At 39.4% G+C, this 19,839-nt stretch overlaps 1 protein-coding gene across 11 annotated transcripts in view; it reads right to left on the bottom strand.

Moving 5' to 3' along the window:
* The window catches only part of ptprma (protein tyrosine phosphatase receptor type Ma), a 296,654-nt gene that overhangs the window by 72,269 nt on the left and 204,546 nt on the right, over positions 1-19,839 (bottom strand). For 6 of the 11 annotated variants that reach the window (XM_081352828.1, XM_081352833.1, XM_081352834.1 and 3 more), the window contains 2 exons: positions 17,996-18,131; positions 14,756-14,785 (listed from right to left, as the gene is read on the bottom strand). In XM_081352828.1, coding sequence (XP_081208954.1) covers positions 14,756-14,785; positions 17,996-18,131 — 166 coding nt within the window. The remainder of the gene's footprint in view (positions 1-14,755; positions 14,786-17,995; positions 18,132-19,839) is intronic. The other 5 variants (XM_081352831.1, XM_081352825.1, XM_081352826.1 and 2 more) reach the window with 1 other exon arrangement.

Here is a 19,839-nt window from a genome sequence, read left to right as displayed (position 1 = left end):
GATCCCGAGTCTCTGTCCCGGACAACAGAGGAAAGCCTTTCCGTTCCTCATCCACAGATTTAAATCTAGGCGTTTCGCCGACACTGACGAGACGCTAATGTGAACACGCCGCTCTTCACACGGGAAGCGAGCGCTACACACCTGGTCTGAGATGACAGTAATAACCCGAGACACTGCACTGATTTTATTTACTCAATGTTATGAGTACAGTTGTGCACACTTATTATCGGTGTTCATGCTCTCCTTATGAAAGATATTTGAAATATTCTAGATTTGACTGCACTGATCTGAATGAGGACACTTCTGTCTGCTTACATTTAAAGATGAACACAAATATGCTGGCTTAAAAACAACAAGTTAAGGGAAATAAGTGGAGTAGGAGATCGCAATGTTGTTTATTAGTGGAGTTACTAAGGCAAGATCTTCACAGTCACTATTTGCTCATACAGTTGGACAAGTAAAATCCCTCAATTATAACTTAACTTAAGGGGGTTTGTGCAACCAGCAGCAGGTTTGGAACTCATTACGCATATTTGTACGATATTCACGAATGCAAAAAAAACACAATAAACATTAAAAGTAAAATAAAATAGATGTAAATCCCACAGATTTACACTCAACACTCTAGCAACCACCAGGACATTTCAGCAGCCACATAGCAACACCCTAGCAACCACCCGAACACTCTAGCAACCACCAGGACATTCTAGCAACCACTAGGACATTCAGCAGCCACATAGCAACACCCTAGCAACCACCCGAACACTCTAGCAACCACCAGGACATTCTAGCAACCACTAGGACATTCAGCAGCCACATAGCAACACCCTAGCAACCACCCGAACACTCTAGCAACCACCAGGACATTCTAGCAACCACCAGGACATTTCAACAGCCACATAGCAACACCCTAGCAACCACCCGAACACTCTAGCAACCACCAGGACATTCTAGCAACCACTAGGACATTCAGCAGCCACATAGCAACACCCTAGCAACCACCCGAACACTCTAGCAACCACCAGGACATTCTAGCAACCCCTAGGACATTCAGCAGCCACATAGCAACACCCTAGCAACCACCTGAACACTCTAGCAACCACCAGGACATTCTAGCAACCACTAGGACATTCAGCAGCCACATAGCAACACCCTAGCAACCACCTGAACACTCTAGCAACCACCAGGACATTTCAGCAGCCACATAGCAACACCCTAGCAACCACTTGAACACTCTATCAACCACCAGGTCATTTCAGCAGCCACATAGCAACACCCTAGCAACCACCCAAACACTCTAGCAACAACCAGAACATTTCAGCAGCCACAAAGCAACACCCTAGCAACCACCAGCACATTTCAGCAACCACATAGCAACACCTTAGCAACCACCCAAACCCTCTAGCAAACACATAGCAACACCCTAGCAACGACCAGAACATTTTAGCAATCACATAACAACACCCTAGCAACCACTCAAACACTCCAGCAACCACCAGAACACTTTTGAAACCACATAGCAACACCCTAGCAACCACCCAAACACTCTAGCAACCACCAGAACATTTTAACATCCACATAGCAACACCCTAGCAACCGCCAGAACATTTCAACAACCACATAGCAACACCTTGGCAGCCACCCTGAAAACTCTAGTAACCATCAGAACACCTTAGCAACCGCATAGCAACACCACACCCTATCATCATAGTATGAGCATATGAAAACACCACTGAGATTTACTCAGGAACAGTGTTGGGGAAGTTACTTTTAAAAAGTAGTGTTTGCTCGTTACTCGTTACTTTTTAAAAAAGTAATCCGTTACTTTACTTAGTTACCCCATTTGGAAAGTAACTTTTTACGTTACTCGTTACTATTACGTTACTTTTATGTTGCTTGACTTTGGGCAGAACCCAATATCTGTTCCTAAATATGTAGACAAAGTTATACAATGGAGGACATAACAGGTATTTATTTTGTGCTCTTTATTATAAAAAATAGTATCAATTTCGAAAGAAAAAAAGTCCTTCTCATTGGCGCTGCTGTGTGCGGCAACTTTTATTCTCAGCCGGCTCTGCATCATGGGGTAGAGTGCGACACTCCGCGATGAGCAGCGCGCCCGCGCCACTTCTCTCCGCTCCGCTCCCCCTATCCACCGAACTTTAAATTTCGGCAACAGCCAATAAAGCGCTCCTGCTCTCTAACACCGGTGCTAATCGCGTCTTGATAGCATAGGACAAAATGATATAGAAGACATAAGCTTAGTTTTCAGACATACGACTCACTCTAAGGGAGTAGGAGAAAAAAAAAGAGATTTTGAGAAAAAAAAATATATATTTTGTTTAAAAGTACACATATTCAAGCTTTCTATATATTTCTCAGGTCTGTGAGACAAGTATAGCTTATCTGAGTTTCGGTTCATTTACAGTATGGAGACGAGCTCCAGTTCACGCGCTGGTGCCGTCATGATTATTTTGCATGCCATATTTACTTATTTATTAAATTCAGGCAATTAATTGGTTGGTAAAACATTGATTAAAATTAAGATACAATTAATACACAACAAAATTCGTTTTAAAGAAAGTCTTTCTACAAAAACAAACTTAATAAAGTGGTCTAAATCATGTCTGCCCACTCCATTTATCTCCCGATATATTGCACAAAATTATGATCTTACTCATGCTTTTCACTTTTCATATAATCAACATAGATTAAATTATTTATTTATTTATTTTATTTAAACATAAATATGAAACTAAATTGTTTTCTTTAATTTACTTATTAAATTCAGGCAATTGATTGATAAAACATTGATTAAAATTAAGATACAATTAATACAAAACGAAATTCACTTTAAATACAGGTTTTCTACAAAAACAAACTTAATAAAGTGGTCAAAATCATGTCTCCACACAAAATTGTTATTTTATTTTATTTAAACATAAATATGAAACTAAATCGTTTTCTTCAGTTCTCAACAGTTCTCTTCTCTCAAGCGCGCAGCTGAGGCAGTGTCGCTGTCAAATATATCCATGGGAAAAGTAACGTTGCGCCGAATTGAAAAAGGAACTACGTTTCGTTACCAAATTTTTAGTAGTAACGCGTTACACTACTTTTTACCCGAAAAAGTAGTTACGTTACTGTAACGCGTTACTTTGTAACGCGTTACACACAACACTGCTCAGGAAAGGGTAAAAAAAACTATTTTACAAGCATACTGATGTATATGATATATTGTATTATCCAGGTGTCTATTAGAGTTTATTCGGAGTCTTCTGACGCAGCACTTTGATTGACAGCTGAAGCTGAGGTTTCTATTAGTATGTATGACTGATGATTTTAGAGGCGTATTGAAACGAGCTGTCAGCGCGCCATCAAACACACTTCCCACAGATACAGAGGTCAAACATTCCCACTGACAGACCAGCGGGAGGCTCCCAGCGTTCCCCGAGGCCATGCACACTGCCTCATAAAGCTCTGGCTATATTCTACTTCATTTCTATATGCTTATTAATTATTATATTTCATTTATTACAGATCACAAGACCTTGAGTGAAACTGGTCACTTCAGCTCACTCACGCTTTTAAAGTTGAACTCAATAATCAGATCCTTTACATCCATTAAAATTTGGGGGAAAAAAAGCTTGATTTGTCAATTTAATCTGATATGATGTGTGTGTGTGTGTGTGTTTCTGTGAATGTGCTCTTCAGGCGTGAAGGGTTATATGACGTGGAGAAATATTAAGACGTAATGTGTTGACAGTTTAATTAAACGGTTTCAGGTGAAGCTGAAATCTGCAAACATCTGCCGTCTGTCAGAGAGAGTCACATAAACTGCTTATGATATCACTCATCATAAACACAGAGCGTACAGTAATCACGCAGTGTGTGTGTGTGTGTGTGTGCGTGTGTGTGCGCGTGTGTGTGTGTGTGTGTGTGTGTGTGTGTGTGCGCGGCAGTCTCATCATGTCCATAAACTACCATCCGTCGCTCTCCTCCACTCAAACATCTCTGTTCAGCAAATAAATATTTCAAAGCTCTTACAAATGGAATAAATGTTTGTGTGTCTTTAAATAGAGGTGGAAAACAACTGTGTTTATCACATGTACTTTCCATTTAAAACTCTGAGATTCACTAAACAACATTTCAACGACGACTGAAAATGAAAAAAATCAGCCAAAAAACACTTTTACAAAAAAAAAAATGCAATGAAATTTGGTTCAGTTATTTAATGATAATAAAGTTATAAATTACATAACTTATAACAGTTCATAATAATTTAGAATTATAATTTATAATTCACAATAAATAGTTCATATTATATACAGCTTAATATGACTATACACAGTAAAATTTACTTTAAATAAAATAATAATAATGATATATTTAATATACATAATATTAAAAATATTTAGATACATATTTGTAAAACTCAATAAATATAAAAAATTCAGCATTTCAGTGTATATTTATATATAAACTATACTATACTCATTGAAGACTGGAGCTCTGTGTTAGAGACTGATATTCTCTGTGTTAGAGACTGCTATGCTCTGTGTTAGAGACTGATATTCTCTGTGTTAGAGACTGATATGCTCTGTGTTAGAGACTGATATTCTCTGTGTTAGAGACTGATATTCTCTGTGTTAGAGACTGATATGCTCTGTGTTAGAGACTGATATTCTCTGTGTTAGAGACTGATATTCTCTGTGTTAGAGACTGATATTCTCTGTGTTAGAGACTGATATTCTCTGTGTTAGAGACTGATATTCTCTGTGTTAGAGACTGATATTCTCTGTTAGAGACTGATATTCTCTGTGTTAGAGACTGATATTCTCTGTGTTAGAGACTGCTATGCTCTGTGTTAGAGACTGATATTCTCTGTGTTAGAGACTGATATTCTCTGTGTTAGAGACTGATATTCTCTGTGTTAGAGACTGATATACTCTGTGTTAGAGACTGATATTCTCTGTGTTAGAGACTGATATTCTCTGTTAGAGACTGATATTCTCTGTGTTAGAGACTGATATTCTCTGTGTTAGAGACTGATATTCTCTGTGTTAGAGACTGATATTCTCTGTGTTAGAGACTGCTATGCTCTGTGTTAGAGACTGATATTCTCTGTTAGAGACTGATATTCTCTGTGTTAGAGACTGATATTCTCTGTGTTAGAGACTGATATTCTCTGTGTTAGAGACTGCTATGCTCTGTGTTAGAGACTGATATTCTCTGTGTTAGAGACTGATATGCTCTGTGTTAGAGACTGATATTCTCTGTGTTAGAGACTGATATTCTCTGTTAGAGACTGATATTCTCTGTGTTAGAGACTGATATTCTCTGTGTTAGAGACTGATATTCTCTGTGTTAGAGACTGATATTCTCTGTGTTAGAGACTGATATTCACTGTGTTAGAGACTGATATTCTCTGTGTTAGAGACTGATATTCTCTGTGTTAGAGACTGCTATGCTCTGTGTTAGAGACTGATATTCTCTGTGTTAGAGACTGATATTCTCTGTGTTAGAGACTGATATTCTCTGTGTTAGAGACTGATATTCACTGTGTTAGAGACTGATATTCTCTGTGTTAGAGACTGATATTCTCTGTTAGAGACTGATATTCTCTGTGTTAGAGACTGATATTCTCTGTGTTAGAGACTGATATTCTCTGTGTTAGAGACTGATATTCTCTGTGTTAGAGACTGATATTCTCTGTGTTAGAGACTGATATGCTCTGTGTTAGAGACTGATATGCTCTGTGTTAGAGACTGATATTCTCTGTGTTAGAGACTGATATTCTCTGTGTTAGAGACTGATATTCTCTGTTAGAGACTGATATTCTCTGTGTTAGAGACTGATATTCTCTGTGTTAGAGACTGATATTCTCTGTGTTAGAGACTGATATTCTCTGTGTTAGAGACTGATATTCTCTGTGTTAGAGACTGATATTCTCTGTTAGAGACTGATATTCTCTGTGTTAGAGACTGCTATGCTCTGTGTTAGAGACTGATATGCTCTGTGTTAGAGACTGATATTCTCTGTGTTAGAGACTGATATTCTCTGTGTTAGAGACTGATATGCTCTGTGTTAGAGACTGATATTCTGTTAGAGACTGATATTCTCTGTGTTAGAGACTGCTATTCTCTGTGTTAGAGACTGCTATGCTCTGTGTTAGAGACTGATATTCTCTGTGTTAGAGACTGATATTCTCTGTGTTAGAGACTGATATGCTCTGTGTTAGAGACTGATATGCTCTGTGTTAGAGACTGCTATTCTCTGTGTTAGAGACTGCTATTCTCTGTGTTAGAGACTGCTATGCTCTGTGTTAGAGACTGATATTCTGTGTTAGAGACTGCTATTCTCTGTGTTAGAGACTGATATTCTCTGTGTTAGAGACTGCTATTCTCTGTTAGAGACTGATATTCTCTGTTAGAGACTGATATTCTCTGTGTTAGAGACTGATATTCTCTGTGTTAGAGACTGATATACTCTGTGTTAGAGACTGATATTCTCTGTGTTAGAGACTGATATTCTCTGTGTTAGAGACTGATATTCTCTGTGTTAGAGACTGATATTCTCTGTGTTAGAGACTGATATTCTCTGTGTTAGAGACTGATATTCTCTGTGTTAGAGACTGCTATGCTCTGTGTTAGAGACTGATATTCTGTTAGAGACTGATATTCTCTGTGTTAGAGACTGATATTCTCTGTGTTAGAGACTGCTATTCTCTGTGTTAGAGACTGATATTCTCTGTGTTAGAGACTGCTATTCTCTGTGTTAGAGACTGATATTCTCTGTTAGAGACTGATATTCTCTGTTAGAGACTGATATTCTCTGTGTTAGAGACTGATATGCTCTGTGTTAGAGACTGATATTCTCGGTGTTAGAGACTGATATTCTGTTAGAGACTGATATTCTCTGTGTTAGAGACTGCTATTCTCTGTGTTAGAGACTGATATGCTCTGTGTTAGAGACTGCTATTCTCTGTGTTAGAGACTGCTATTCTCTGTGTTAGAGACTGATATTCTCTGTGTTAGAGACTGATATTCTCTGTGTTAGAGACTGCTATGCTCTGTGTTAGAGACTGATATTCTCTGTTAGAGACTGATATTCTCTGTGTTAGAGACTGATATTCTCTGTGTTAGAGACTGCTATGCTCTGTGTTAGAGACTGATATTCTCTGTGTTAGAGACTGCTATTCTCTGTGTTAGAGACTGCTATTCTCTGTGTTAGAGACTGATATTCTCTGTGTTAGAGACTGATATTCTCTGTGTTAGAGACTGATATGCTCTGTGTTAGAGACTGATATTCTCTGTGTTAGAGACTGATATTCTCTGTGTTAGAGACTGATATTCTCTGTGTTAGAGACTGATATGCTCTGTGTTAGAGACTGATATTCTCTGTGTTAGAGACTGATATGCTGTGTTAGAGACTGATATTCTCTGTGTTAGAGACTGATATTCTCTGTGTTAGAGACTGCTATTCTCTGTGTTAGAGACTGATATTCTCTGTGTTAGAGACTGATATTCTCTGTGTTAGAGACTGATATGCTCTGTGTTAGAGACTGATATTCTCTGTGTTAGAGACTGATATGCTGTGTTAGAGACTGATATTCTCTATGTTAGAGACTGATATTCTCTGTTAGAGACTGATATTCTCTGTGTTAGAGACTGATATTCTCTGTGTTAGAGACTGATATTATCTGTGTTCTCTGAATCTTGTGATGCGAAAACAAAGACGCATTAGAGAGAAAAACAGTTTGTTGAGTGTTTTAGTTCTTCTGGTGTGAGGATGAGGCACAGAGCGCTGAGCTGTATTAACATGAGCAGGAATATGAATGAAGAAACTGGACTCAATCTCACTTCATTCCCTTCAGTAGCGCTGACCCTTGACCTCTGACCTCTGACCCTGATCGACCTGAATTAAAGAGGGCAGCGCTGATGTTTGACACGCGTTTAAACATTATAATGTTCATGAAGTGAACACATGATAATATATGCTTTCTGGCAGCGAGTGACTCTCTCTCCGGGCGAGAGCGGATCCCCTTCCTCTCCTCCGGGAGCTTTCAGGAGGATTTGCGCTCTAATCCCCAGGTGTGCTTCACACACACATTAATAGACGTTAATTAGACCGTAATTTAATTATGGAGTGTGATTGCTGTTGGAGACTCGTTTCCAAACTCTGCTCTTCTGATCTCATTAGCATTTAGAGTAAAGGAGTGATGACGCTCGTCCTCGTCTGGTGAGTGAGGTGCCGCTGAGGCCGTGATGAAGCGCTCCAGTTAAAACAGTAATGAAGCGCTCCAGTTAAACCAGCGGCGACAGCACACTCAAAAATGGCAATTTTTAAGGCAAGAATACAATTATGTCAAATTTGTAATATTTGATCTGTCCTTTCTGTTTTAATTATCTATCTATCTTATCTATCACAACGCATGTATCATTCCTATTTCTCACCCGCACACAGCGGACTCTTCCCTCCACAGACGCACGTCAGTAAATTAGGGAATGAACTTGCGCTCCCGGGGGCGGTTCAGCGAAAAGAGGAGGCGTGTTCCCGCGCAAACGTTCCCTGGTGCTATTTTGCAGTTTCAGAAAACAATTCCGCCACTGACCAGGAGAAACCTCGTCTAAAGTCAGTGCCGCGTTATTCAGATGCTGTTTTAAGGGCGCATGCTTGGCCATAATGTAGCGTGTGCACAACACACACACACTTTGCTTCTCTCATCTACACAGTTGCCATTTTTGCAAACCCATACATAATTACAAGGAAAAATATTCCACACAAGGGAAATCATCGTTGTGTCCATGAAGATGTGAAATAATAGGCATAAATCTAGCTTACACATTTACCCAAATTATCATACGCCTGTTTAACCGAAGCTAATCTGGGTGTGTTTCTCCATCCCCAATGTCACTTCTCTGTGTTTTACGGCCCTGACGAGAACGTCGGTCTCCTCGGCTGTGAACCGCTCCTGGCAAATCCGCCGTTATAATAGCAATCCGCCATGGAACAAGCACGCCTGCTCTTAAAGGGAATGTGAGATGACGCTCTGATTGGTTTATTTCACGTTACGCCCAAACCACACCTATGAGTAATGAAGCGACTTCAGACCAACACATTTTAGATTTGCGTCGGGAGCAAGAGTCATTTATCCCGCCGGTATAATAGCAACAGCGCCCGAGATCCGCCCACAAAGTTACTTGCGTTTCATGCTTGATACTTATTTCATTAATAACTACACTGTAAATAACAGATTATTGAAGCACATTTTACCATTTAAGAAAATACTATTTCAGTTCTTCTGCATCAGAATTCTGTTCATGGGTGAAATCTACTAGAGTGAAAATGAATCCTACAGCATTTTTAGAGCGTGATTGTAGACAACGTCTGTGAACGAATCAGTGTTTTGACAAATCCTTTAAGAGAGCCAATCATTCTGACTATCATTCTCTCAGGTCTCTTAGAAGATTTGATCAAATGCAAATTTTAATACGACTGGTTTCAGTCGTGAATGTATCAGTGCTTTTTAACAAACAAATCTGAATGATTGAATGACTCCGAATAGGAACGAAGATTATTCATCTTTATCTTCTGGCATTAATATGTAATCTGCAGAACTGGCCACCGAAGTCTATATTAGTTCGGCTAGTTGTTCTTCTATGGTGTTTTTAAACCACAGGCAAACGCTCCTTGTGTAAGTGTCCTTTAACCTGTCGATTTCTGTTCATGATATTCAGATACAATTATATGTTTTGCAATAAGACTTCAAATAAATGTAAATGATACCTAAGTTAGGAATCTAAGTTATAAATTAGAAATCGATAAGAATTGGAATCGTTAAAATTCAAACAATACTTTATGTCGGATCCTCAGTGATTTAAACATGTTTATTTCTCTGTTCCATCACAGCTTTAATCCTGTGAATCATTTTTAATGAGAGACAGTTCGTTCATTATGAAACACACACACACACACACACACACACACACACACACACACACACACACACACACACACACACACACACACACACACACGTGCAGGGGCGTAGTTTGTGGAGGGGTTGGGGGGGAGATAACCCCCTCAATATTTAAATCTATGCATTACAACCCCCCCAATATTTATTCCACGATCACATGAAAAATATGCAGACCCAAACTTCAACCCCCCCAATGTTCAAACCAAATCTACGCCCTTGCACACGTGTGTGTGCTGATAACACACACACACACACACACACGTGTGCTGATAACACACACACACACACACACACACACACACACACACACGTGTGCTGATAACACACACACACACACACACACACACAAACACACACACACACACACACACACACACACACACGCACACACACGTGTGCTGATAACATACACACACACCACACACACGTGTGCTGATAACACACAAACACACGTGTGCTGATAACACACACACACACACACACACACACGCACACTTTGTCAGTGCGGCCTCTAGAACACACGAGTGTGTAACTCTTCATAACACACTTCAGTCGTTAACAAGTACTGATGATGAATTACTGATACACTAAAGTTATGGCTGATAATATGGACCTGAACGAACTATGAACAGTTCATATCAAGATTAATAAAAGCTGAAACAAAGGTATTGCTCATTGTTAGTCACTGTTAACTATAGTAAAGTGTTTCAGTAGATGATGCAAATATTCCACGTTTCATCACCAAATAATGCTAAACATAAACTCAAACTCAAACTCATGTAAACCTGAATGAAATAAACACACACAGCCACGAAACTTCTGTTCACTTCAGTCAAAACTGTAAGCGTCCTTCATCAGATCGAGTTTAAACACCAGATCTATTGTGTTATTCAGTCTGTCAAATGTTCTGATTGTAAAATGTGTCTATTTAAAATAAATGACACTTGATTTGATACTTTGTATCATTCAGACGTTCAAATCGTGGATCAAGTTATTAAATCAAAAATTAACATCCAAAAGTTAACTATCCAATCAGATCGACTGAGTGTGTGTGTGTGTGAGAGTGTTTGTGTGTATGAGTGTGTGTGTAAGTGAGTGAGTGTGTGTGTTTGTGTGCATGAGTGTGAGTGTGCATGATTGTGTGAGTGTGTGTGCATGCGTATGTGTGTGAGTGTGTGTGTGCATGAGTGTGTGTGTGCATGATTGTATGTGTGCGTGCGTATGTGTGAGCGTGTGTGCATGCGTGTGTGCATGAGTATGTGTGTGCATGATTGTGTGAGTGTGCGTGTGTGTGCATGATTGTGTGTGTGTGTGTGTGTGTGTGCATGATTGTGTGTGTGTCTGTGTGTGTGTGTGTGTGTGTGCAGGGCCGTGCACAGACCTTTTGAGGGGCATGTGCTGAAACTGAAAAAGGGCACTCCCCTCCCTTTTTTTATATCAAAATTATTTAGTAAGCCTACATAAAAGGAAGAAATGGTCACGTCTTCATGACAAATTCAATAACACAAAATAATAGTCTCAAAAGCTTTAGATTTATTCACGATTAATAACAACCATAATAATAATAATATAGATAATATAGATAAACAGGGTTTTAAGGGCCTCTTAACCTAAATACAACAGCAACCTTCTGTTGCTCTTGTGTACTCCCTCTTTTTTAAATTGCATTTATGGAAATATATGTCAAAAATACTTGACTCATACATAAACATGTTAACCAAATAATACAAATTAGCTTACAAAACCAAACAGAATAGCTAAAAAATTCTGTTTTTTTAATGAACTTTATGCACTTTTTTATGAACTTTGCAGAGAAATATATATATATATATATATATATATATATATAGAGAGAGAGAGAGAGAGAGAGAGAGAGAGAGAGAGAGAGAGAGAGAGAGAGAGAGAGAGTTCAGATGCAAAAGCCTCTAAGTGTCATCTGAAATTTTCTTCTAGAATGATCATTTTTATCAAGCTTGTATATTTAAGTTCAGTAATTTCACTTAAATGGCAATTAATAGCTAATTTTCATTGCCATTTAAGTGAAATTACTGAACTTAAATATACGAGCTTGATAAAAATGATCATTCTAGAAGAAATTTTCAGATGGCACTTAGAGGCTTTTGCATCTGAACTCTTCATATTCTCTTTTTTAGCTATTCTGTTTGGTTTTATAAGCTAATTTGTATTTTTTGGTTACCATGATTATGTATGACATTGAGAAGAGGGGAAGGTAGAGCAATGAGTCAAGTATTTTTGACAAACTATTTTGAAATATAATTTGAGTAATTATGTCCAAATCAATTCCAGATTATAAGAAACTATAGCCATGCCTTTACTATATCCAACATGTATCCGCCTACCTGGCAAAAATTTGATACTGTGCTGTGGAGGACAAGGGATGTTGGTCTCTTGAAGGTCTCTTATTCACTAAAAATATTTCACAATATTACTGTTTTTGCTGTATTTTGGATCAAATAAATGAAGCCTTGGAATGAATTATTACATCATGAATTACATTCTGCATGATACAATATAAAGATTTCACAGTGATCTTCTGTAATGTTTTTTTTTTTTTAGTTACTACTACAACATTACTGTAGTAAAACCATGTTTTACTACATTTTATACATGTGAGGATGAGCGGAGAGTATAGAATAATATAGATTAAAAATTAGCTAGATAGCGAATACATGCATATTAACAGCCTTGAATTAACCATAATTAAATATTATTACCATAACATGATTAGCCTAAATGTTAATAAATTAAGTGTATCAGCAATCATAAATCAAAGAAGAAATTTCTTAGAAATATGTTACCTAGGTGATGAGGATCGCTTTGTGTAAGTTCCAGTACGAAACAGCGCGGGGGCGCGCCTGTTTTGATTTTCCGATGGTAAAAACAAATTATATGTTGTTGTATTACTTATCAATATATAGTTTTTGACCAGCGAATGTGTGCAAATGTGCATTTTTTTGTCCGTCATTGGCGCAGGCGGTATCACATTACATTTTCATCAACAGGTTACAAACTAGTTTGTTTTTCCTGTTGTAAAATACATTTGGCCAAAATCGCATTTTATAAAAGATGAAATACTACTGTATGCACATGATATTTAAGTTATTTGCGTTAGGCTATGTAGGCCATTGGCTATGACTAGATGGCAAATGCTAGCCTAGACCTCTCTCTCAGGCGACGTCCCACATGTCTCAGTCAGTGAGTCATCAAATAAATAAAATATGAGCCTTTATAGACATAGTGTTTAGTAGTACTTATTCAAATAACAAGATATTTATTTACCCTTCGCAAAACTTCGTTCAGCTGCTGTCTACTGTGCGGCTGCTTGTGGAACTTCAGTTGATTCAGTGAATATAGAGGAGGCGGAGTTATCAGCTTACTGACAGCTTGAGGATCGAATAAGATTTACACAAGCTCGGTTTAAGAACTTTCATTGGCTAAATATTTGTAAAACAGACAGACAGACGTAAAGGATGACCAATAGCATTGATTTAAAAAAAAAAAAAAACCACCACCAAAAAAAGGGCACTTCGGAGTGTGAGGGCAGAAAGGGCATGTGCTCTGCACAGGTTGAGCCCTACCTGTGCACGTGCCTGTGTGTGTGTGTGTGTTTGAGAGTGTGTATGTGTGTGTGTGCACGTGTGTGTGTGTATGTGAGTGTCTGTGTGCGCGTGCGTGAGAGTGTGTGTGTGTGCATGATTGTGTGTGTGTGTATGTGAGTGTGTCGTGCGTGCGTGCATGAGAGAGTGTGTGTGTGTGTGTGTGCATGATTGAGTGTGTGTGTGTGTGTGTGCGCGTGAGTGTGTGTGTGTGTGTGTGCGTGAGAGTGTGTGTGTGCATGATTGAGTGTGTGCGTGAGAGTGTGTGTGTGTGTGTGCATGATTGAGTGTGTGTGTGTGTGTGTGTGTGTGTGTGTATGTGAGTGTGTGCGTGAGAGTGTGTGTGTGTGTGTGTGTGTGTGTGTGTGTGTGTGTGTGTGTGCATGAGTGTGTGTGTGTGTGCGTGAGTGTGTATGCATGATTGAGTGTGTGTGCGTGCATGCGTGTGTATGCATGATTGTGTGAGTGTGTGCATGAGTGTGTGTGTGCATGAGTGAGTGTGTGTGTGTGTGTGTGTGTGTGTGTGTGCATGAGTGTGTATGCATGATTGAGTGTGTGTGCGTGCGTGTGTGTGTATGCATGATTGTGTGAGTGTGTGCATGAGTGTGTGCGTGAGTGTGTGTGCATGAGTGAGTGTGTGTGTGTGCGTAAACACATGATGATGACTAACATGCGCTCAACACTCATGCATAAACGAACGGAACTGATCAATGGAGGGAAATGAACAGAAAGTCATCGGTGCGTCGGTTCATTCCGATGGAAGAAACCCAGATTTCCCTTTCCCTTTGAAAGCAACTGGGAAAACTGGGAAACCTGGACTCCTGCTACTCATGATGATGTTTGTGTAACTCTACGGGAATCAGGGAATCAGTGAGTGATCGGATCCTCCCTTCAAACCACAGCAGGAAAGAGAATTTGCTGTGATCAATGTTTCAGAACGGCACACATGTAGGAGAGCTTATCAATGCCGGGATTGGGATTTATCATCCCTCATTAAAGCACTACAGGATGGAACAGCTGGAAAAGGCTCGGGATGAACCCGGATCTCAGGCTCAGTTTGAAGAGAGGAGGAAAGTCACTGGGTGGGAATCATGCATGGAATATCAAACGAGGCGTGGAAGAGAAAAACTGAAACTAGTTTCACAAAGTGGTTACTTACAGGTAGTAAGTGTAGGAGTGATAGGATCTTCTGCCGAGTGGGTGGAGGGGTGGGGGGGGATGGAAATGGAAGGAAAGAAAAAGTAAAAATATTAATGTCTGAAAATATAGAAAATGACCAAAACCTGATATGGTGACACAAGTGACGAGTGCCTGCAGTGTGTGTGTGTGTGTGTGTGTGTGTGTGAGAGAGAGAGAGAGGCGGGGCTGTGGGTGGATCCTAGAGTGTGGGCGGAGCCTAGATTGTGGGCGTGGCAACTGTTGTTAGGAGCGTCTCATTGTTACATTGTTAGGAGCGTCTCTAAGAATACCACAGTTCATACTTAATTAGAAGCAAACGATAACGAGGCTGTTACTGTGAAAATCCTGTGTCAATCTTTCAAAAAAAGCAAGTATCGCTCGTGTTATTAGACTTATTTATGTATTTCTAAAACCAACATTCCAGTCATCAGATATAATGAATTATAATTAATACCTTGAGAAAGGCCGATGGCAGAAACACTGGATTATCACTTGCTTTTTTATATCATTTTTTGGGTAACACTTTACTATAAGGTTCATTAGTTAACATTAGTTAACTACTTTAGTTTAGTACTTTAGTACTTTTAACCCTAACCTAATTCTTCAGCATTTTTGAATCCTAGTTAATATTAATTTCAACATTTACTAATACATCATTAAAATCAAAGGTTGTATTTGTTAACATTAGTTAATGCACTGTGAACTAACATGAACAAACAATGAACAGCTGGATTATTATTAATAAATTAATGATGTAATGTTGCTCATGTTAGTTCATGTTTGTAATGCATTAACTAATGTTAACTGATGAACCTGATTGTAAAGTGTTACCAGTTTGTAACTTTCACCTCAACGTTATTGTGTGTTTACATTGAATAATGCATCAATTTACTTGAGAATCAATCGATCTGATCGTGTCGAAAGCAACATTTTCATTCAGATTTACACAAATGCATTTCATTAATGGCACTGCACTTCTTTTTAATGCAATATTTACATGCACATTTTCTTATAAACAATTTACACACACACTTGTGCTTTATTAATGAGGCTCGATATCGCAAAATTAATGCATTTTCAAAGTTCGATCAGCTAAATGATCAAATATCGATCAGCACTCGACTGATTAAACACAAGCAGGGTTTAATGAGACTCAGCTTCATTTTCATCTGCAGTAAAAGAGAGAGAGAGAGAGAGAGAGAGAGAGAGATGAGAGAGCGAGTGAGAGAGAGAGAGAGCGAGTGAGAGAGAGAGAGAGAGAGAGAGAGAGAGAGAGAGAGAGAGAGAGAGAGTATTAGTTGTCTCTGTTAACAGTGAGTTCAGGCCGGACTCAATTACTGATGTCAGTGGAAATGGATCCCATCAAATTACAGTGAGATTTAACACGCCATGCCAAGATCATTACGCTAAAATGGCCGACGCATACAAACGATCCGAGGTAACTCGTCCAGTCAGCAGAACGGAGGAATCCTCTGCAAATGTTTGGCCATTTTGAGGCTCAACAGCAAAATCAATAGAGACAAACACCCTTATTCTGAGAGCGTAATGACTCTCATTAAAAACATATTTACTCGCCCGCCTTCACTTTACATCTCAAACCCCTGGAAACAGGCTCTGGATCTCAACATCCGGATGTTTGCTCCTGAACACGCTGAGAACGGGATCTCATGTAAACTCGCCCTCGGCGTCTCGTTGGGACAAAAAACGCCTTTCATCATTTTTCCGCTCTTATCTTTGCCTTTCTTTCACTCTTTTTTTCTTTCCTGCACAAGATAAGCTTGGAAAATATTTGTGCTGTTTCCTGTCGCCGGGTCATTAAAGCGCGCCGTTTGTTTGAGAGCAGAGAGAAAAAATTAATATTTCATCAGCCAGCATGTACTGGTGCCACAAACCGTGTAATGGTGCTTATCAGAGCGATCAAATCAATTATTCTGTGTTCAGCTGACGAAAGGGCCGACTGAGAAGCGCTCGACTTTCATGTGTTCGTGGCTCGATGGAACCGTGACGGGAAACACTGAATGTGTTCGTTTCTGTTCCCTGATCTTCACCTTCAGAGTCAGAACATCCTCAGCCAATGACGTGAGTTTGGGGGTGGGGCTATTCGCTTGACTGACAGCTGGTGGGAGTGCAGTGGTGCGTAAAACAATTAATAGAATAATTATGGCTGTTTGTGTAATAATTCTGACTTTTTGTCGTGATTTTGACATTTTATCTCAATTATTACTAATTATGTCATAATATTGATTTGTTTCTCATAATTATGACTTATATGAATTATAATAAATGAATATATCAATTGTGATTTTTTATCTTATACTTTGTCATAATTTTGTCTTTTTATTCCAGACTTAAGTTTTTTATGCCATAATCATGATTTTATCTCACAATTATAACTTTTTATGCCAAAATATTGATATTACATAATTTTGATTTAGTATGCAATAATTTAAAATATTGAATTTTACTACATTAGATTTAGTAGGCTATTATTATATATATTTTTTTATCATAATCATTACTTTTTACCTCATAATTATGTCATTTTGATTTTTGTTATCTCATAATTGTGACTTTATCTCATAATTATGACTTTTCATGCCAAAATACTGACTTTTATTTCATAAATTTGATCTAGTAGTCCATAATCATGACTTTTTATCTCTTAATTATGACTTAGTATATCATAATTTAGATTTTTTGATCTCATAATTTTGATCTTTTATCTCATAATCATGACTTTTTATGCAAAAATATTGACTTTTATTACATAATTTTACTTTAGTAGGCCATAATTATGATGGCCTTTTTATCTCATAATTATGATTTTTATTAGTTTTTTCTAATGTGGTGAGAATGGGCTTCAAAACCGCCACTCCAGTGAACTATATCTTCAGCTCTCTGCTGGAAAACCTGCTGGAAAACCAGTTCAGACCAGCTCAAGATGGTTTTGGAACATGCACATATATTTAGCAGCTAAAAACCAGTCATTTGTTTCCCACGTTCAAATACGTTCTTGTATTTTTATGTTCAGTCACTATAGTGAGTCACTGGCAGTTTGAATCAACACCTCAGCCAATGACGTGAGTTTGGGGGCGGGGTTTGACTGACAGCTGGTGGGAGTGCAGTGGTGCGTAAATGACACACTTCGGCTTTAAAGGAATTAAACATTGATGTTAATCAGATCAGAGGTAATATAGTTGAGCGTAAGTAAAGCTCTTACCGTTTCTTCATGACCAGCACCACGCCGAGGAAGATGATGACGAAGAGCAGGACTCCAGCGATAACTCCTGCGATCTTCACCGTGTGATCCGTGTGTTTCTCCGGCTCCACGGCGTCAGGCTTACGGGTCGCAGCACCTGCAACACCAAACCAGTCAGTACAACACCAAACCAGTCACTGCAACACCAAATCAGTCACTGCAACACTAAACCAGTCACTGCAACAATAAACCAGTCACATCAAACCAGTCACTGCAACACTAAACCAGTCAATGCAACACCAAACCAGTCACTGCAACACTAAACCAGTCAATGCAACACCAAACCAGTCACTGCAACACCAAACCAGTCACTGCAACACTAAACCAGTCACTGCAACACCAAACCAGTCAGTGCAACACTAAACCAGTCACTGCAACACTAAACCAGTCAGTGCAACACCAAACCAGTCAGTGCAACACTAAACCAGTCACTGCAACACTAAACCAGTCAGTGCAACAGCAAACCAGTCAGTGCAACACTAAACCAGTCACTGCAACACTAAACCAGTCAGTGCAACACTAAACCAGTCACTGCAACACTAAACCAGTCACTGCAACACTAAACCAGTCAGTGCAACACCAAACCAGTCACTGCAACACTAAACCAGTCAGTGCAACAGCAAACCAGTCAGTGCAACACAACACTAAACCAGTCACTGCAACACTAAACCAGTCACTGCAACACTAAACCAGTCACTGCAACACTAAACCAGTCACTGCAACACTAAACCAGTCACTGCAACACTAAATCAGTCACTGCAACACCAAACCAGTCACTGCAACACCAAACCAGTCAGTGCAACACCAAACCAGTCAGTGCAACACCAAACCAGTCAGTGCAACACCAAACCAGTCACTGCAACACCAAACCAGTCAGTGCAACACTAAACCAGTCACTGCAACACCAAACCAGTCAGTGCAACACCAAACCAGTCACTGCAACACCAAACCAGTCAGTGCAACACCAAACCAGTCAGTGCAACACCAAACCAGTCAGTGCAACACCAAACCAATCACTGCAACACTAAACCAGTCACTGCAACACTAAACCAGTCAGTGCAACACCAAACCAATCACTGCAACACTAAACCAGTCAGTGCAACACCAAACCAGTCACTGCAACACTAAACCAGTCACTGCAACACTAAACCAGTCACTGCAACACCAAACCAGTCACTGCAACACCAAACCAGTCACTGCAACACCAAACCAGTCAGTGCAACACCAAACCAGTCAGTGCAACAGCAAACCAGTCAGTGCAACACAACACTAAACCAGTCACTGCAACACTAAACCAGTCACTGCAACACTAAACCAGTCACTGCAACACTAAATCAGTCACTGCAACACCAAACCAGTCACTGCAACACCAAACCAGTCAGTGCAACACCAAACCAGTCAGTGCAACACCAAACCAGTCAGTGCAACACCAAACCAGTCACTGCAACACCAAACCAGTCAGTGCAACACTAAACCAGTCACTGCAACACTAAACCAGTCAGTGCAACACCAAACCAGTCACTGCAACACCAAACCAGTCAGTGCAACACCAAACCAGTCACTGCAACACTAAACCAGTCAGTGCAACACCAAACCAGTCACTGCAACACTAAACCAGTCACTGCAACACTAAACCAGTCACTGCAACACCAAACCAGTCACTGCAACACCAAACCAGTCACTGCAACACCAAACCAGTCAGTGCAACACCAAACCAGTCAGTGCAACAGCAAACCAGTCAGTGCAACACAACACTAAACCAGTCACTGCAACACTAAACCAGTCACTGCAACACTAAACCAGTC

The sequence above is a fragment of the Scardinius erythrophthalmus genome (assembly GCF_964197995.2).
Source record: "Scardinius erythrophthalmus genome assembly, chromosome: 22".
In the NCBI taxonomy this organism is placed as follows: domain Eukaryota; kingdom Metazoa; phylum Chordata; class Actinopteri; order Cypriniformes; family Leuciscidae; genus Scardinius; species Scardinius erythrophthalmus.
This window is presented reverse-complemented; position numbering and strand designations above follow the sequence as displayed.